The sequence below is a fragment of the Sus scrofa genome, chromosome 11 (assembly GCF_000003025.6).
Source record: "Sus scrofa isolate TJ Tabasco breed Duroc chromosome 11, Sscrofa11.1, whole genome shotgun sequence".
In the NCBI taxonomy this organism is placed as follows: domain Eukaryota; kingdom Metazoa; phylum Chordata; class Mammalia; order Artiodactyla; family Suidae; genus Sus; species Sus scrofa.
Genome location: NC_010453.5, coordinates 15577143 through 15598494, shown reverse-complemented (window position 1 = coordinate 15598494; position 21352 = coordinate 15577143). Strand labels below are relative to the sequence as shown.

Below are 21352 nucleotides of genomic sequence, written 5' to 3'. Positions count from 1 at the left end.
AGCAGGTGCAGGGGATGGAAGTTCAGCTTTGCAAAGGGGAGACGTACCAGCCCACCAGAATTTCACCACGGTGCAAAGCCAGACAATGAGTTTGCAGGCCAGAGTGGACCTTTCTCTTGCAAGCACCTCCAATGCACCTCTCACCACCCAGTTTTTCTAGGGCTGTGATGTGTTCAGCTTCCATTGTCTGATAGGATGGTCCAACATCCCATTTTCTCTCCCACTCCTTTGAAGGTGATGCTTGCTCTTAGTCAGTGGTTTGCTTATATCTCTTACTATCCTTAAATTGCCATATTGATGCTTTGTTGTCTGTAAGTATAAAATAATAATGACAAATATTTTTCCCCTAGTCTAGTAAATGCATTTTAAACCATTAAAGTAGAATTCTTAGGAGGGATGAGTCAAATTTCTGCTCTTAAAATAGCCTTCTTCTTCTTTGGGGAAGCATAAACATGTTTTTTTGTTTTTTATTACAGGATACGACCGTATTTTTCTGATATATTTAACTTCTTAGATGCTGCTGTTATTGTGGTGACTCTTCTGGTTGATATCGTTTATATTTTCTATGACTTTAAGAGTCTTAAAGATATCTCCAAGTAAGAAACATATGACTCACCTCTCAAAGTTTTTCTCTCTTGGGGGGCATTTCCCATGGCTTTCATTTTGTACAATCATTTTAACTCTGAATATGACAATTCTGTGCCAAAGAACTGTTGGAAAACGAGGTGTTTAGATAAATGTCCACATGCCTGGGAAATGAAAGTGGTGGCGTTAAGGGCCCGTGAAGGGTGCACACATGAAGTACCTTTGGTTGAATGAAGCAGACGGAGCACCCAAAGGAGACGCTGGGGGCTTGCCTCTCATCCTAACCGTTTCTCTACATTCTGAATTTCCCACTAAATTCCCATCTGGGCTTCAACCACAATCTTCTTGCACATGAAATCCTGGGTTTTCCCTATAACCAATAGAGTATTGGTTTGAACCTAGGCATACTTGGTCCGACTCCATGATGACTCTCTAAAAAAGGAACCACTGGGACAGGAAACCAGGTGACATGGGTAGCAGCATAGAGGTAGAATTTGGCGGTTTCGTTGAAATGATGAAAGTCGAGGCCAAATTAAAACTGGTAGAGATCAGGAAACAAAACTGTGTGAAAGACTAAGGCTCTTCTCATCTCTGCTGTGGCCGTGCGGAAAAGCAAAGCAGCAGTGTTCTGGGAGGAAGATGTTGGCTGGCTTGCAGGGCTTATTCCTTAGTTGAATAGCTTTCTACACTCTGGCTTCTCTGGACTTTAATTCAAGTCCCAACAAAACTTGACATGATGTGATAGGCTTTTGGAGTTGCTTGAAAATAACTAGCACCAGTATGGTCCTCAAACCGCAACCTCAGCATCACCAAAGAGCTTGCCAGAAATGCAAGAAGGAAAACCATCTTGGGAGCCCACCCTAGACCTACTGAATCAGAATGCACGCTCAAGTCAGAGAAGCCCTGGTCCACACCATCTGTTGTCTGCCATCGTGTTTCTTCCTGATGGTAGAAGCATCTCAGTCTGCCGCCTAATGTGTATTCACAGCTCCACTGAACCTCTGTGACCCAGGGGAGCGACCAAGGTGGACAAGAGCTCTGTTTGGATGGGGGAAGATTGAAAAATGCTTGTCTTAAACCACCAAGGTTAAGTTCACAAACTCAAAGAGTCTATCATATGACTCTTTCTCTAGACCACAGTTTCTCAACTCTGCACTATTCATATTTTGGACCAGAATGATTTTACTAAAGAGGCTGTCCTGTTGAGGAGCATCCCTGGCCTCTACCCACTAGATGCAAGTAGTGCCCTCTCGCACACGCAGTTGTGACAACCAAAAATAACTCTGGACGGATAGGTGGGTGGGAGGTTGGGGGGAGCAGGGCAGGGTTGTTTCTGTGCAAACTTGTCCCTGGTTAAGAACCACTGCTCTAGGAGTTCCCACTGTGGCTCAGAGGGTTAAGAACCTGACTAGTATCCATGAGGATACAGGTTTGATCCCTGGCCTCGCTCAGTGGGTTAAAGGACCTGGTGTTGCTGTGAGTTGTGGTATAGGTCACAGACTCAGCTCAGACCCCATGTGGCTGTGGCTGTGGCGTAGGCTGGCTGCTGCAGTCTGAATTCGACCTCTAGCCTGGGAGCCCCCATATGCTGCAGGTGTGGCCCAAAAAAGCAAAAACAAAACAAAACAAAACAAAAACCATTGCTCTAGACACTTACTCCATATTGACAAAAATCCTCTGTTTCTAAAGCAAAACTGAACATTTTAAATTTATTGTTAGATTGACGTTTTTTTTCCGACCTCTACGACTTATCATCTGTTAAGAGTTTTTCATCTGGTTCATCAAAAGAAACATCTTGAAATATTGGCCAGAAGAGTGGTAAGTAGGCAAAACATGTTTACAGTTCAGAAAAAAAAATGTTTGGGGAAATAGTGGCACAGGTGGTAGATATTTATATATTCTTTATTTTTACGTTGAGTTATAGTTTACAAATTAATTGTTTTAAATTCTCAGGTTTCGGAAAACAAAAGGCGATATAAGAAGAATGGATTCGACTTAGACCTCACTTATGTTACTGGTTTGTGAAGTTTAACATTTTTCTAGTATGTGAATGATGATATGTTTATTTTGTTCTTTCCCTGCCTAAGCCATGTTCTTTCAAAGCATTCTTTATGCATGAAGACATACGATGCTGTGGTAGTGTGACATATTTGGAGTTTAACCTTGACAGTGGAAAGTCTTAATTGTCATCTCAAATCACGGCTGTTTGATTAGAGTGTAGGAAGTTAAGTGGATTTTCAGCCGACCCCATCGGGTTGAGAATTTATTGAGTTCTAGTAGTTAACTTTGGTTGCACGGATTTTGGAGAGACCTGTTCTCTTCCATTGCTTTGTAAGTCTCAGGTTTCTGTGTTGGGAGCACTGGAAAATACCTTGGTAGTTCCCAACATTTTCCACAGCCCAGATCTCTCATTTTTCTTTGCTATTTAAATAGAAATAAATTCCCACCCCAGGGACAGGGGGCTGGTCCTTCAGACTAAGGTCAACACAGATCTGTTGCCTAAGGCTGGAACCAGCTGAGTCTTGGGAACTCTGTGGGTTTAATGGTAACAGTACTGGATACTTTAAGATGTTGATTATCCTGAGGGTTAGTTAAGCTTTTTTTTTTTTCCTCCTGTCATTCTCAATTCTGACCATTCTTTCTTTATGAAAAAGGCGTCTAATTATATGTGAATTGAGTTCTCATGTGTTGTTCACATCCATGTAACATTTGTAATAGGGACTGTTTTGATTTCCAGACCGAGTTATTGCCATGTCATTCCCATCTTCTGGAAAGCAGTCTCTCTATAGGAATCCCATTGAGGTAAGAGTATTTATCTAACAAATGCTCATACTTCTCAGTAAACATTTACTGTGCAGTCATAAGATGATATTGGCCCAGAGAGGACAACATTCTCCTAAAAATTTACTCTCTTAGGTTAAAAAAAAAATTATCATGGATTGATAGCAATTAGTTTTTGCTGTGTTATGAACCACCCCAAAAGCTAAATGACTTCCAAGAGCAACTTAGCTGGGTGGTTCTGCTGATTAGGGACAGGCTTAACGCATCTCGCAGCGCTAACTCATGCATCCGGGGCCAGCTGTTGGGCGTCTGAGTGTTGGCTGGTCTGAAATGGCATGACTGGATGGCTCCATGTGATGTCTCATTCTGCAGCAGGCTTAGCTCAGTCTTGATCGCAGAAGGCAGCGGCTAAGACCTCACAAGCAGCAAGCAAAAGAATGCAGAGCTCCTAAAAGCCCAGACTCCAAACTAGTATAATGTGGCTTCTACCTCATTCTATTGGACAAGCAAACTACCAACCCAGTCCAGATTCCAGGAGTAGACAACAGATGCCATCTCTCGGAAGGCAGGAATTGTAGCAAATTGTGGCAATTTGTCATGGTCTATCACAGGGGAGAAGGATGAGAATTCTTTAACTGAAATGTGTCTTCTTAGGTTGAGATTTTAGATGACAGTGAGGCATCCTGCTCTAGATTATGTAGATTAAGTTCAAACATTAAATATGAAATTCCTGTTGAAAATCATTGGTTAAGAAGTTTGCATATGTGTGTGGGTGTGTATATGTTAGTGCAATTTACAGTACTTGTTATACATAATTACATTTTATTGAAATGTATGTGTGTATTTAGATGTGTATTATATAACATATAATTATCCTTTGAGGCGTAACAAATGCTATAAATTGCACTAATCTCAAATATATATCTTGATAAAGTTATGAATAGGTATATGTGCATGTAAACAATTCCTCTATCAAAATACAGAACATTTCTTTTTTTTAATATTTTATTTATTCTGCTGTACAGCATGGGGACCAAGTTACACATACATGTATACATACTTTTTCCTCCCATTGTTCTGTTATGATGTAAGTATCTAGACATAGTTCTCAATGCTACACAGCAGGATCTCATTGTAAATCCATTCCATGAGCAATAGTTGGCATCTATTAACCCCAAGCTCCCGATCCCTCCCACTCCCTCCCTCTTCCCCCGGGGCAGCCTCAAGTCTATTCTCCAAGTCCATGATATTCTTTTCTGTGGAAACATTCATTTGTGCTATATATTAGATTCCACTTATAAGTGATATCATATGGTATTTATCTTTCTGACTTATTTCACTCAGTATGAGAGTCTCTAAGTCCATTCATGTTGCTGCAAATGGCATTATGTCATTTTTTTTATGGTTGAGTAGTATTCCATTGTGTATATATACCACATCTTCCTAATCCAATCATCTGTTGATGGACATTTGGGTTGTTTCCATGCCTTGGCTATTGTGAACAGAGCTGCAATGAACATGCGGTGCATGTGTCTTTTTTAAGGAAAGTTTTGTCCAGGTACATGCCCAAGAGTGGGACTGCTGGGTCATATGGTAGTTCTATGTATAGATTTCTAAGGTACCTCCATACTGCTCTCCATAGTGTTTGTACCAGCTTCCATTCCCACCAACAGTGCAGGACCGTTCCCTTCAGAACATTTCTTGCTCTTTTTCAGTCACTCCCCCAACATAATGGAAGTAATTTCTAGTCTAACCTCTGTCATGACAGATCAGTTCTACCTTTTCTTTTTTTTAAAAAATTTTTTACTAAGTTCTACTTTTTCTTGAATTCCACATAAGTGAGATCATACACTACATCTTCTGTGACCAGCTTTTTAATGCTTAAAATGAATTCTGAGATTTATCCAATATTGTTGTGTATACAGTAGTTCTTCTAAAGTAATATTTATTGCTTCTAGAACACTGGCTGAAATCCCAAGCATTCAGTTTACTTACAGAAATTGTACTGTTATACATTGTTATACAAGGGCAGCAAACACATTTACATTCTTTAAAAAATCTACTTTATAGAAAATTTAAAATTCTAAATATCAAAAGGTACATCTGAAGAAACAGGTATAAATTTGACAGCCAATAATTTTGACAGGGAAGTTATATGGCTTGCAGGACTTTACATCTGTGTATTTGAAAATATTGAGTTTAGCGTAATCATTATTACTCTCTTAAGATTGTTTTGTATTGATATGAAAAATAATACTGCTGTCAAAGAATCAGAATATTTAATTCACTTCCAAATGTCATACAAACTGTGTTTTCTATGACCTTCAGCTATTTAGCTCAAGTTCATCATTAAATAATGCATTGTTATAATCAATTATTAATAATTGTCATAATATAATTATTTTGCAATAATTGTATTATAATAATATATTAAGTATATTTATGTAGTTAATAATTATAATACATCCATAATTAATATCATTAATAATTATAATTATGGATAACCACAGTTAATATTTCCATTACAGTTGTGTTTCTTACCATTGATATTTGCATTATCTAGAATATGGTAGAAAGAAATGTGTAATGTTCACAAATGTTCAGAAAAGCAAAGAGTCAATGAACCTGCCCATCTCTTCTGAGATGGTCTCTTATCAGATTCATAAGCCTATTCATTCTACAAAATAATAAGCTAATGTTTGAACACAATTTCCAAGGTAAAACACATTTTCTCATAAATGGCAAAGTCTTTTTCTCAAACACCACAGAATACGAAAAAATTTTAGGTTGAACAGTTCTCTCAGAATGTGTTTAACCTGCTATTTCATGACTTAAAGTTCCCACGCTTTCACAAGGACCAGCTTTTTAATTACTCACAGGAGAAAGAAACCGCCTTGAAAGATGTGAGCTCGGGAGTTCTCATTGTGGCTGAGGGGGTTAACAGCCCAACTGGTCTCCAGGAGGTTGCAGGTCTGGTCTCTGGGCCCGCTCAGCGGGTTAAGGATCCGGCATTGCCGTGAGCTGTGGTGTAGGTCGCAGATGCGACTTGGATCTGGCATTACTGTGGCTGTGGTGTAGGCTGGCAGCTGCAGCTCTGATTTGACCCCTAATCTGGGAATTTCCATAAGCTGCTGTTGTGACCCTAAAAAGGAAAAAATAAAAGAAAAATATGAACTCAGTCATCACCAGCAGAAGAAGTATCCACTGGATTCATAGCTTATAGAAACAGAAAAATATAACAGTTCCCCTCCAAATAATGTGTATATAACTATAGGTAATACATATTCCATATATCATATATTAGATAATATATAGTTGATATATGTAATTATATAGCATATATAATATATATTAGAATATTATATTTTCCTCTTAGAATAGTATATATTAAATACATTTCAAATATAGTATATAATTGGTGCATCATATATAATTATATGTAAATTATATATGATGTACATAAAATATATAATATATATATATACATATATACTCTCATAGAAACAGGAAAATATAACATTTCTCCCTTAGGATAATATATGCATACTATGTAAAATAATATATAATTGCATGCATAGATTAGATGTATACTTAATATATGTCATATCAAATATATAGTATTCCATTTAGAAATATATAAATTCATCTCCTATAGAAACAGAAATACAACATTTCTCTCTTTAGAATAATACATATGCTTATGTATTTTTTTTTTTATTTTCCCACTGTACAGCAAGGGGGTCAGGTTATCCTTACATGTATACATTACAATTACATTTTTTCCCCCACCCTTTGTTCTGTTGCAACATGAGTATCTAGACATAGTTCTCAATGCTATTCAGCAGGATCTCCTTGTAAATCTATTCTAAGTTGTGTCTGATAAGCCCAAGCTCCCGATCCCTCCTACTGTATATTGTTATATTATGTATAAATATATAACTGTATGTTCTGTATCATAATTATATGACTATATATGATATAAATATGTTAATACCAATATATTATAATTGTGTAGTATATAATTTATATAAATTTATAACATAAGTTAGAAAATTTGCATTTTGTATAAATTATATATACATTTAAATAGATAATACATATAATATATAATTATGTAAGTCTATAATTATATATTATATTATTCCTGAATAACATTGTTATTTTATGTAATATATATTAAATATGTTATATGGCATATAACATGCACATTACATATAAAAAGATATTTTAAGAAAGCAAATTTTATATTTTTGTTTTTATGAGATGAATATATATGTGATTTATATTTACAAATATAAAATATAACTACCATGAAACTAATTCACGTGGTAAAATGCTGAAGCTCTTACCAAAATATGAAAACTGCCAGAACTGTCAGAAAAAGACAAGACAAAAAGCTTTCCTTTAATGTGTATAAACTAAACGTGATACTCTCGAAAAGAACCAAGAATTATAATTGTTACCTTCCAGCTTAAAAACTAAATTCTACATTTCAAAATCTATGCACAAACCACTGTTCATCAGACCCTTCCCCCCCCCACAAAAAAAGTCTTTAGTAAACAAGACCCAGAATGAAGAGCTGACATTCACAGTTGCTATATGAGCAACTCTCAGGATTTTTCCCATGAAGTGCTTTATTTTACAACCTGCTTCCCTTGCACAACTAAAAGTCCACATAATTATATGAAAGTTTTCATACAGTGTAAAACTAGAACTGAATGTGAAATACTGCATGTAAGTGTTCCTGAGCCGTCTGGCTCCATCAGTTCACCTGTGACTTCTGTGGCTTTGTTGTCATTTCTATAGATGATTCTGAGAGAACCTCTTCTGTTCTACTGGTACTGGACCCTCCCAAGTCTTCTGTTTCATGGCCATTGACTCCTACATACAGGCCTCTATTTTCGTTTTCTTCAGCAAGTAAATCTTCCTCAGCCTGAGACAGAGAGTCCTTCAGTCCTTACGTTCCAGTCAAGTCTCTTGCTTTACCATCAAGGCACCATCAGATGCGTTTTCTTGATTTTCTTCCCCCAGAATCATTTCTGCTGATGTTGCGGAAGACGCCCTTCATCTTCACCCTCTTCTCTTTGGTGCTGCCGGACACTGTCTTTATTCTTAGATGAAGATTGTTTCTTCCGTTTCTTTGGCCATCACGGAGGAAATGTCGCTAGAAGTTGTTTGGCCATCTGTCTGACTTCACCTTCTTGGTCAAACCTGAGTTTCTTAACCTCATGCCCCTCAGCTTCCAGGACCTCTTCATTTGGATGTTTATTTTGTGTGCGGCTCACTGAGAGCTTTCTGATCCAGATGTCAGAGCCACTGATTTTTGTCCTCATCACGCTGAAAGTTTGTAAAGACTTTGCTGACTGTACTCTCAGGCAAACCATCCCTCCCTCCTCTCTCCCTCCTTCCCCCCATCCCTCCTTTGCTCCCGCTCCCGCTCTCTTGCTCTCGTGCGCTCTCTGGGAGTCCAGCATTATGACTCAGCTCTGTATACACCACAAAATGATCATCACCCAGGTCTAGCTGCCGTCCATCACCACACAGTTGACCCTCTTGACCCATTTCAGCTGCATCCCAAACCCCTTCAGTTCCTGGTAACCTGTAATCTGTCCTCTGTACCTATGAGTTTTGTTTTCTTTGTTCATTCATTTTTTTAGGTTCCACATAGGAGTGAAAGTACACAGTGTTTGTCTTTCTCCACCTCACAGTCTGACTTACCATTACACTTTCATGGTTCATCCATGTTGTTGCAAATGGCAGGACTTCAGTCTTTTATGGCTGAGTAGTATTCCATTGTGTGTGTGCGCGCGTTTGTGTGTGTTGCATCTTCTTTACTCATCCATTGATGGACACTCAGGTTGTTTCCATATCTTGGCTATTGTTAATAATTCTGTGGGTATAGGGGTGCATATATATTTTGCTATTATTGTTTTTTTGGTGTCGTTTGAATATATCCCCAGAAGCGGAATTGCTGGTTCATGTGTTATCTCTATTCTTAATGTTAGAAGGAGTCACCATGCTATTTCCCGTAGCGGCTGCTCTAATTTACAGTCCCACCAACAGTGTTTGAGGATTTCCTTTTCTCTGGATCCTCTCCAACATTTGTTACTATCTTTTTTTTTTTTTTTTTTTTTTTTACAGCCACACCTGAGGCATGTGGAGTTTCCCAGGCTCAGGGTCGAATTGGAGCTGTAGTCGCTGGCATATGCCACAGCCACAGCAATGCCAGATCTGAGCCACATCTGCAGCCTGAACCACAGCTCATGGCAATGCCAGATCCTTAACGCACTGAGCAAGGCCAAGGATCAAACCCGTGTCCTCATGGATACTAGTCAGATTCACTTCTGCTGAGCCACAATGGAAACTCCTGTTATTTCTTATCTTTTTGATAATAGGGGTGAGGTGATATCTTATGGTGGTTTTGATGTGCATTTCCCTAGTAATTAATAATGTTGAAACTATTTTCATGTGTCTGTTAACCATTTGTATGTTTTCTTTGGAAAATTGTCTCTTCAGATCCTCCATTTTACGGCTACATTCACAGCATATTGAAGTCCCTGGGCCAGGGATTGAATCCGAGCTGCAGCTGCAGCCTATACTGCAGCCTTGGCAGCACCAGATCCTTTAACCTACTATGCTGGGCAGGGAATCAGAACTGCTCTGAAGTAACATCACTCACTACAGTTGGATTCTTAACCCATTGAATCACAGAGGAAACTCCCTCTATCCATTTTTAAATTGTTTTTTTGTTTGTTTTTAAGTTATATGAGTTTTTTTATATATTTTGGATATTAACCCCTTATTGGATATATGAATTGCGAATATCTTCACCCGTTCAGTACGTTTTTCATTTTGATGATGGTTTCTATCACTGTGCAAAAGCTTTTTGGTTTGATGTAGTCCCATCTGTTTCTTTTGGTTTTTGTTTCCTATGCCTTTGGAGTCAGAGCCACAAAAACATCATTAAGGCCAATGTCAGTGCAATCACCAGCTATGTTTTATTCCTGGGGTTTTATGGTTTGACCTCTTACATTCAAGTCTTTAATCCTTTTGACTTAATTTTTATGTATGGTGTGAGATACTGGTATAGTTTCTTTTGCATGCAGCTGTCCAGTTTTTCCAACATTATATCCTTTCTGTATGTTCTTCTTTATCATAAATTAATTGTCCATATACATGTGGGTTTATTTCTGGGCCCTCATTTAATCTGTGTGTCTGTTTTTTTGGGTGTGTGCCAATACCATACTGTTTTGATTACTATAGCTTTGTAGCATAGTTTAAAATTGGGGTGCATGATAACTCCAGCTCTGCTCTTCTTTCTGAAGATTGGCTACTCCATATCTTTTGTATTCCATACAAATTTTAGAATTATTTGTTCCAGTTGTCTGAAATATCAGGCAAACCATTTCTTGTTGGGGAGAACACTCAGTACAACTTGGTGAATTTTCAGGAAACAGCACCACCATTCATTCAATTTAAGCTTATGAAATTTGTTGTTTCCTGAAGAAGGATAAGCACAACCACCATAACATTATTTTCTATTCTGAGAAATGTATCCGTTTCTGTATAGTTTCTCCTTACCCCTTTTAGCAAATCACATTGTGGCTGAATAATTAAAAAAAAAGATATTAAGAAAATGTAATTTCAAGTCTAGAGATTAGCTATAATCCATCTTCTCCTAGTAACTCCATGGACAATTTTCAGTATTCTTTATTTCATGTACTCTACCTCTTGGTTTAAGAACTGAAGTTCTGTAATCATCCCTTTTCCAGTTTGATAAAAAGGCTTTAACCTGGAACCATGGAATCACTGTTTCTCCCATCTTGGCAATATGACAAAGAAACTTCTCCAAAGCAGGATAAACTTCCTTTTGCCACCTTTTCTCAAAAATCTTGCTCCATTGCCTGTAGCCTCTCAGTGTCCATGGATTCCCAAAGTTCCTTGCAGCCTCTGCTTCCCTCTGCAGGTTTCCTGGGACAGAACGCCTCCTGGCACTGCTGTCCCTGTGCCCTCCCTCACCCTCCACACACTCCCACACATAGAATCCTGGAGTTGGGGAACAAACATAGAAGGAGAAGCAGGATGCCAAGGAGAATCCTAGATGCTACCACCAGCCATCTCATAAGGCGCCCCTCAGCAGTTCTTTTCACTGCTGAATAGTGCTGCTTGAATACACAGCAGTGTATCTGACTACTGATAAATATTTGGATTATTTCTGTTTGGGGTTATTGTGAATGAAGTTGCCGACAACTTGATTCGTGTCTCTTAGTAGACATATGCATTTGGGTATCCTCTTTTATCAAGTCCCTATTTAATTTTTTTGTCCATTAAAAAAAAAAAAGTTGTCTGTCTTCTTGTTGATTTGTAACTGTTCTTCATGTATTCTAGATCCAAGTCATTTGTTGAATATTTGAGTTGCAAATATTTTCTCCTGGTCTGTGGCTCACCCTTTAATAGTCTTACTGGTTACTATAATGAATAGAATACTTAATTTTAATGAGGTGCAACTTATCATTTTCTTATGAATAGTGGTTTTGCATTCTGTTTAAGAAATCTTTATCAGACCCCAAGGTTAGGAAAATAATCAGTCTTCTAAAGCTTTATTTTTTTATTTTTATTTTTTTTGTCTTTTTGTTGTTGTTGTTGTTGCTATTTCTTGGGCCACTCCTGCGGCATATGGAGGTTCCCAGGCTAGGGGTCGAATCGGAGCTGTAGCCACCGGCCTACGCCAGAGCCACAGCAATGCGGGACCCGAGCCGCGTCTGCAACCTACACCACAGCTCACGGCAACGCCGGATCGTTAACCCACTGAGCAGGGGCAGGGACCGAACCCGCAACCTCATGGTTCCTAGGCGGATTCGTTAACCACTGCGCCACAACGGGAACTCCCTCTAAAGCTTTATTGTTTCACCTTTCATATTTGGGTCTATGATTGACCTCGAATTAATTGTAAAGATGTAAATAAGCTCTCAGGATTCATACAGCTGTCCAGTTGTTCCTGTGCCATGTATTGCAAAGAACATACTTTCCTCCAAAATTGCACAGGTGCATTTATTCTAAATCAAGTGTATGTATGTGTGTGTATGAGTGTGTGTGTGTATATGTGTGTGTGTGTAGGTTGGTCTTTTTCTGAGCATTCTCTTCTGTTTCATTATCTATTTGTCTATATTTGAACCCAAACCACACTATTTTAATTATTATGGCTTTATAGTAAGTCTTGAGAATTTTCATATAATCCCTGCAACTTTAACTTATTTTATTTTTTACCTTTTAAACCAATATTTTATTAGATTTCTTTGTATAATGGTTTGGATTTCAAATTCAGTATACTATTAATATTTATTCTCATTGGGCATTGGAGCTGTTTCAATAGTTGCATGTTCAATAGTAACAGCATGTCTTGCACCGAGCCTGCCTTTGTCATTTTTTAGATAAGAAGCATCTACAAACTATTTTAAATCAAGGTTGACTAAAGGATGCACGATTCAGTCCTGGGCATGCTTAACTTAGGAGAGAATGCTAAACCGTCTGGCGGTTCCCTTCCACTCTTAAGAGGGAATAAAATTGCCAGGTTATACTTTGGTAATATAAAGAGCAAACAGAATTTCCAGAAAGCACTGTGGTGGAAGTGTCACATGTTTGGCCACTGCCCCCTCTACCTATAACCAACAAGCGTGAACCTTTACCTCCAAATTAAGGGACACACTGAGATAGTCAATAGGACTCTAGTGTGAACTATTCTGTTTAGTTCATATTGTGTAAACAAATAGAAGGGCTTGGCACATTTACAAAACGCAGAGGTGAAAAGTTGTTGCAAGAAGACTTTCCAAGAGTAGGCAGCCTTTTCCACTTTTGCATCCCAAGGAAGAGTTTCAGGAATTGTAAAAGTAAGCCCATGTAAAGGCTGAGCTGTTGAGAAAATGAGCTTATACATTACCTCCCGTCCTAAAAATCTTCTTAGTTATCTTGTGCTTTTTGAACTTGGTACGGTTGAATTTCCTTTTTCAGGAGAACAAAAACTGCCCCTTTGTTGACAGATTGTGACCCCCAAAATGTGGTTTCTCAGCAGACGTAAATCTTTCTCTAAATGCTTTATGCCTATTTTCAGTTAATTTGAATAAGTGGTATTTAGAGCCTTTAGGTAAAATACTTAAATCAGAAAACAGCAGTAAATCGTCTGCATGTTGAGTCAAGGATAGACCCAAAGAGAAAACAGAAATCTTTAAGATCATGTTTTTAGACATTTAGAGAAATGAGAAGGTGATTTTAAAAATCCCTGAAGCTTAACCATCTAGGTATATTAATTTTCTCATAAAAAAGCAAATACTAACTCCTCTTATATGTGGGTATATTAAAGAACGCTGAGGATAATTAACCACTGTGAAATATTTACTTGTTAAGAGAATGAAGGACAGGACAGTATTCTAATAGTTGCATGATATTTCATTAGCGCTGTAATTAACCTCTAACATTGGATATTTAGCTGTCACAGTTGTCTATAACACAGCAAGCAACAAAGCCATAAAATCTTTCCTGGATAGATTTCTAGGAATTAAATTACCTGGTTGAAGATTATGAATATTTTAGGGTTCTTCACATATATATATTGCTATATCTGAAGGATTATAGCCACAGTAAATCAAAGGTTTTATTTTCATGCCATATTTGCCAGCGTTGAATTTGCTCATTAAAATGGAAAAGGCTAATTTCATGGGTGAAAACAGCATTTCATTGTTGTTTTGACTTCTTCATTTGTGAGACTGTATATTTATCTAGTAGGTTGTTAGCCAGTTAGAATTTTCTCTTTTATAAATTTATATATGACCTCAGCCCATTTATTTATAGAATTAGGGAGTGCTATTTATTTATTTATTTTTAATTAAGTAATTAATTATTTTGTCTTTTTAGGGCTGTACCCGCGGCATATGGAGTTTCCCAGACTGGGGTTGAATAGGAGCTACAGCTGCTGGCCTACACCACAGCCTCAGCAACGTGAGACCCAAGCCACGTCTGCGACCTACACCACCGCTCACGGCAACACTGGATCCTTCACCCACTGATCAAGGCCAGGATTCGAACCCACGTCCTCATGGATACTAGTCAGGTTCATTAACCACTGTGCCACAACAGGAACTCCGGGAGTACTATTTAAATTGTTAATAATGAGTTATCAGTTTATACTAGTTTAACTAGTTTATAGACTAGTTAAACTAGTAGGCATAGTCCCCACTCAATTTTATTGAAAAACTTCTGTTACTTGTTCGTGGTACTGTGGTATTTTTTAAACAGAAATTTCAGATTTTTAGGAAGTTGAATGTAAATCTGTTGATCTTCCTTTGATTTAACACTTAGTTCCTCCTCATCCAAATAATTAATCCTAAATTTCTTAGATTTGTGGGTTTTTATATTGGATTCCTCAGTCCAGCTGGATGTTCTCGTGGTGTGAGAGATCATAGGAGTTGTTGATGTGCATAAGACTATTCATCCCTGCGAGCCCAGTATTCTCTTATTTCCTCCAGTCAGGGATACCCAGTTTAACAAATGGATCACTTTGATACCTTGATTTGTTTTCCAATGGTAAGCCAGTAAACATTGCTCTGAGAGTAAAAATTTTTGAACTTTTTACAGTCATGTTTGGTGTTGCAGAGACATGTATGTGTGTGTTTAAAGCAACACATTTCCAGACATTTGCTGGAAATACTGTTCTACTAGGATGGTGATATTAACTATGCTTTAAATAATTACCACTATCTCTTATTTTAAAAATTATACATATGCACATGTGTGCATATACATCTACACACACACACATATGTATTCCTTTTAGAAAATGAGAAAGAAAAGGGAGTTCTTATTAAGGCTCAACAGATTATGAATCTGACTAATAACCATGAGGATGTGGGTTTGATCCCTGGCCTTGCTCAGTGGGTTAAGGATCCAGTGTTGCCGTGAGCCGTGGTGCAGTTCGAAGATGCAGCTTAGATCCCCTGTTGCTGTGGCTGTGGTGTAGGCTGGCAACTGTGGCTCTAATTTGGTTCCTGGCCTAGGAACTTCGATATGCTGCAGATGCGGCCTTGAAAAGAAGAAAAAAAAAAAAAGAAAAGAAAGAAAAGAAAATATAGATGAGCAAAAAATCTCTGTATCGCTAACCACTTACCTTATATATAATATAACATGTTTCTCTTTTTCTATCATGTATACACACATATAATCATACCATAGTTTTTGGCATTTATTTACATGGTGCTTAGATTGTAATATCCAGATCTTTATCTAAAAGGCATACCTACTTATAAGTAGATCCAGATAAGAACCACACATCACTGTGAATTAATGATTTGGAACACATTTTCTTAAAGCTCGTTAACCACTGAGTTTCCTCCTTTGGTAGCTTTAAACAGTGTGTGTTTATAGTCGAGGCTGATCAGCGTCATCAAGCACTACTTTGTGGGCTATTTGAAAACCGACAGTGAGTTAGATGTGACTCAGAATGTGTGGATCCTTTTCTTCCCTGAATCTCCCCTACAAGGTGCTGAGGGACAAGTGAATAAAAGTAATAATTATTTGAGATTAGTCCTAGGAAAAGGCTTGTGTTGGTGCCACGTGGACCTATGAAAGGTCTGTGTCTATCTTTTTTAGGAAGTTGTGCGGTTCCTGGATACCAAGCATCAAAACCACTATCAAGTCTACAATCTCTGCAGTACGTACATGACTAGATGTTTTGCTACTATAGATAGAAAACAGGTCACTGCGTGTAAGAGATGATTCTTTTTTTTTACGTTTTATTTAATTGAAAGTATTTGGTGGTGGCGGGAAATAAGTTTTAAGAAAATCTCCATCCTGTGCTGGTCCTGTTTGGTAGGAAAAGATAGCTCAGTAGCCCAAAGTGCCCTGTGCGCGGGCAGAAGACTGGAGGCAGAGCCTTTTGAAAAGGAGTCGGCTCCAGTGATGGTACATTTAGGGAAACATTGCTGTTTTTCCTGCCAGTTTGTGTTTTGAAGATAAGACAGTTCAACAGATGTATTCTCTAACCCACCAGGGATGCAGTGTGAGGAAACTAGGGCCCCGTACAGAAAGAAAAAAACAAACAAACCCAAACCCTATGGAAAACAGATTATATCATAGCTAAGCATCTAAATGGACATTTTCAGGAGGCAAGTATTTGGTTGGCCAAATGCTTCTGCTCTGTGTAACCTCAGGACAATGTAATGAGTAGCCCGCTAGAAAATTACAAGGCCTATTAAAGAAAACAAAATAATTTTGGATACTCAAGATGGATAGATCAATACTATGCTTAGGTTTTTGAGCCCTTTGTATGTTTTTTTTTTTTTTTTTTTTTTTTTTTTTTTGTCTTTTTAGGGCACCCATGCCAGACAGAGGTTCCCAGGCTAGGGGTCTAATCAGAGCTGTTGCTGCCGGCCTGCGCCACAGCCACAGCAATACTGGATTCCAGCCACATCTGCGAGCTACGCCACAGCTCACGGCAACGCTGGAGCCTTAACCCACTGAGTGAGGCCAGGGATCGAACCCGCAACCTCATGGTTCCTAGTCAGATTCGTTTCTGCTCTGCCACAGTGGGAACTCCCCTTGTGTGTCTTTTAGAGTAGCAAGAACCAGTCTGAAAGCTCCTTTTAAAGGTAGATAAGGAATTTCTAATAGAAAAGCATACCTTGTTCATAACTTGATCATTTACTGGGTTTGTTAGGGTCATATAACTATGAGCAATGCATCATTTATTTCAGGTGAAAATGCTTACGATCCTAAGAACTTCCATCATCGGGTCCAACGATACATGATTGATGATCACAACGTCCCCACTCTCAGGTCAGTCTGATGCCAAGTTGGTGTTAGAAGAGGGCTAAATACATTGGGCTTGATTTTTTTAGAGGTGTTTGAACTCAACTGAAAATCTTACATTTGAAATCAGTGAGATGCTGGCCTTCTCCAAGAATGTGCAAGAGTGGATGGCTCAAGATGAGGAAAACGTCATTGCAGTTCACTGCAAAGGAGGCAAAGGTAAGCACGTTTTCCTCTCCATCTCTCTCTTAGGAAGTTCGAGAAATACAGTGAACTGAAGGAAGGGGATGGAAGGACGAAAGAATAAAGAAGCAAATAAAGCAGGAATAGGGGAACTAAGGAAGGTTAAGCGTGTTTTTCCTTGGTTGTTTACTTGACTATTTGGGTTTCTTTCTTTTTTTGGTCACGCCATTTTTGTTTTGTTTGTTTTGTTTTGTTTGTCTTTTCTAGGGCTGCACCTGTGGCACATGGCGGTTCCCAGCCTGGGGGTCGAATTGGAGCTGTCGCTGCCAGCCTACACCACAGCCACAACAACGCGGGATCCTTAACCTCCTGAGCGAGGCCAGGGATCAAACCCACAACACCATGGTTCCTAGTCGGATTTGTTAACCACTGAGCCATGACAGGAACTCCAATTGGAGCATTTTTTAAGATGTCTGGCTACATTTGTTTTCCTTTGTTATAATAAATTTGTCATAATTCAGTAACATGGACTTGCCCCTAGAGGTAGTTGTTAATAATTTTGAAATATTAGGGTCTTGCCAAAGTTCTGATGATGTAAACCCGTGCTACTGAATATTAAGCAGGACAGACTAAGCTGTCTGATGCGACTGTCTTGTAGGAGTAATTTCTAAATAGACAGAGGTAACTTACTGTGTATGTTGCATCCTGTGTCACCTCCCTCTGTATTGGTATTTGATAAAGATTTCAATTTATATGAATGAAATTTCTAAAGCAGGATCCAAGTTCCTCTTGGGGAAATGTCAAGCCTTTAGGCTAGGCAATCCTGTAGGAATAGTACGAGAGCATTAGCACATGGTAGAAACGCATTCTGGTAAAAATGTTAAATTATCTGAAAAATAAAATGTGCAAGTCTTCAGGATGGCACACGAAAAAAACAAAGGTTGATGCTTCTTGGGGTGCATTTCTTAGAGGACTTGCGAGTGGGTAAATAATTTATATTACATGACTGATGACTTCACTGAAAACCTGCACTGTTCCATTTTCACTCTGGATTACTTCAGTTGACCTTCGTTGAAGGTTTTATCTGCATAGAGTGGGTGTTTGCCTTGTTTTAAGCTGTTAGGGTTTGGGCTTTTTGTTTTTATTCTCTAGGCAAGTAAAATTCCAGTAAAAGAAAAGAGGTGTGTGTTAATGCTGAGTGGTTGGTTTTGGCTTGGTTTCTTTTAGTCAGGTTCTCTGAACATTGAATCGTTAGCTGATCCATGGTACATGTGGAGCTTTTCAATTCTAAAAACCCTCATCTAAAGCCTCTTACTTGACCCCAAACCAAAGTACACTTTATTGCCTCTTTTCTAAAAGTTCAGGAAAAATATATCACCAGTTCAGACCTTCTGTAATGAGGGAGGGTCATTTGCCTACCAAATAATAACATGGCTCAGTGCTTATTTTTAAAACTGGATTTTGAAGATCAGATAGTATAACTAACAATAAGGAGTGAGCTACCTTTTATGGGTACCATAGAGTTTTATAGTTCTTAGTATAAACTTGAAATGTTATATTTCTTCCTTTTGGGAAAGACCACAAGCCACCATAAGCACGGGATACACAGCGGCTTGGGTGAGCTCTTCTGCAGACTCTGCGGTGTATTACATGAATCCTAGCCATTCTCATCCTCCTCTTGAGTTATTTTTGAAAAAAAAAATTTTTTTTTGCACATTTCAGCTGCAGTGTTGGTGGTAGAATATATTATCATATGGATCATCTCCACTTCTGTATTAATTTATTACTATACCCCCACCGCAGGCTTCTTTTCCTCCTTCCCCTCTCTTCGCCTGTAGGATGTACTGTATGTAGTCATGCACCTTATATTAATACATTAGAAATCCGCAACTCTGTTTTGTACTTTTTATACTGTTGGAAACTTAAAATCAAAACTTTTACTAGGGTATTGAATAAATTTAGTCTTATTAGAAAATTTAAAAAAAGATGGAGTTGCCGTTGTGGCGCAGCGGAAATGAATCCGATTAGGAGCCATGAGATTGGGGGTTCAATCCCTGGCCTTGCTCAGTGGGTTAAGGATCCGGCAATGCCATGAGCTGTGGTGTGGGTTGCAGATGTGGCTCGAATCCCACGTGGCTGTGGCTGTGGCATAGGCCGGCAGCAACAGCTCCGATTGGACCCCTAGCCTGGGAACCTCCATATGCCATGGGTGCGGCCTTCAAAAGACAAAAAAAAGACATAAATAAATAAATAAGCTCCTCAGATGATTCATATATGAAACTGAAACGTTCACAGTCCACACAACTGAGAACTAGATGGTTGACGGTCATTAGCCTCCTTCCGCCATCAGCTTTTATTTACCACAACACAGGGTGGTACAGAGCCCTCTGCGAAAGTACCTGGCTTAAAATAGTGGTTTTCAAAGGGTGGGTTGCAAAATAAATTTCGTGGTTCTTTTTAAGAGTAGAGTAGAAAATAGAGTGCGTCTCAAGTTAACAGACTACGCTTGGAACTACATAGAACAAGCTCAGCATGTTCTGCCTGGGACAAAAGCTGCAGATCATTGTAGAAATACTAGAAGCAACACTGTGTTTTAAACTGACATTTTGTTCGGCAGGACAGGAAAATAAATTCGAATAACAGGCTTTGAGGATGAAATGACATGAAATCATGGGTTTGCTTTAAAATGCTACAGGAGAGAGGGGGAGGGGAGAGAAGAAAAGAGAAGAAAAATTAAACACGCATCGCAATCTGTGTGATAGTTATGGAAGCCGGTATATGAGAGCTGATTATACTGTTCTTTCTACTTTGATATATGTTTTGTATAACACTTAAAAATTCTAACTAAAATGGAGGGAATAATAGGTATTGCAAATGCTAGATGGTGTTTTGGGTTCTGTCCATGTTTTATCTGTCGTCGTTTCTGTTATTTGTGTTAGTAAAGAAACAGAGAAAATAATCAGCTCTTAACTGGTGAGTCCCTTTTTAGCGTTAGCGTCCTGGAGCAGGGCTCACTGCCTCTGCCTCTTTCTGCACTTGCAGGGTTGTGATTTAGGAACAACACACATACACACACACATCTGTGCACACAGCACACAATCCCAGGCAGCACCCCAGAGCAGAGAAACGCCTTTGGTTTTCTCTGAATTGAAATATTTTGAACCAGCTCTTTTCAGAGTAAGAGAACATCCATCCAAAATGAGCTCTGTGAATAATTCTGAGTGTTTTAAACCAAGTGCTACGATGAACAATGGGTCATGAGCTACCTTCTTTTCTAGGAAGAACGGGAACAATGATTTGTGCCTACCTTCTTGCCAGTGAAATATTTACAACTGCAGAGGTACGGAAGATGGTGTTACAGACTCTGTCTTAGGCTGATTGAAGTTGCCCGCTCTGTTCACTCAGTGGGATGATGTTCAGATGAGTCCTTGAGTCATGGTACTTAACGAAATTGTAACTGGTGACGTGGTTATTCGAAAGTCTGCTATGGGTGCTTTCTTGTTTAACTGGCACTGGTTAGTGACCTAGGTGCCTCTTCTTCTGGGTCAGGACAAGGGTGAGGTCGGTGAGTCACTCACCTTGGGCACAACATTTAAGGGAATACCAAAAAAAATCTCACTAATGAATGTAAGTCATATTCTAATGCAATATTTTATAAATCAAAATTCATGGCAAAAATCCATCATGGATGGATACAGCCTCAGTATTTTAGATAAAGACAGGACCCAATAGTGGCAGGATTGATGTGACCTGAGTAAGGTCAAGTTATACAATTGCAAAAAGCTTAGGCATCCAGAGGCGTGGCCTGCCTGCCTTAGTCCCAGCCCTGCTCTTACTCCCGCCAATTCAAGGCCTTCCTCCTTCCTCACAAGGGTAATATGAAGACTGGATAGGGAAATTTTCTAAAAGAGCCTGGACATCCTTGGAAGTACCAAGTATGTAAAAGGATCATTTTCCAACTCAGAACATAGTCTCTCCTGGATGTTACTATGTTTGCATAGTTGAT

General features: G+C 38.7%; 1 protein-coding gene across 1 annotated transcript in view; it reads left to right on the top strand.

The window, feature by feature from the left end:
- LOC100625564 (phosphatidylinositol 3,4,5-trisphosphate 3-phosphatase TPTE2) overlaps positions 1–21352 on the top strand; it is a 78198-nt gene that overhangs the window by 30161 nt on the left and 26685 nt on the right. The window contains 9 exon segments of the mRNA XM_021065571.1: positions 477–596; positions 2305–2336; positions 2339–2403; positions 2539–2602; positions 3323–3387; positions 16006–16066; positions 17109–17190; positions 17294–17382; positions 20625–20686. Coding sequence (XP_020921230.1) covers positions 477–596; positions 2305–2336; positions 2339–2403; positions 2539–2602; positions 3323–3387; positions 16006–16066; positions 17109–17190; positions 17294–17382; positions 20625–20686 — 640 coding nt within the window.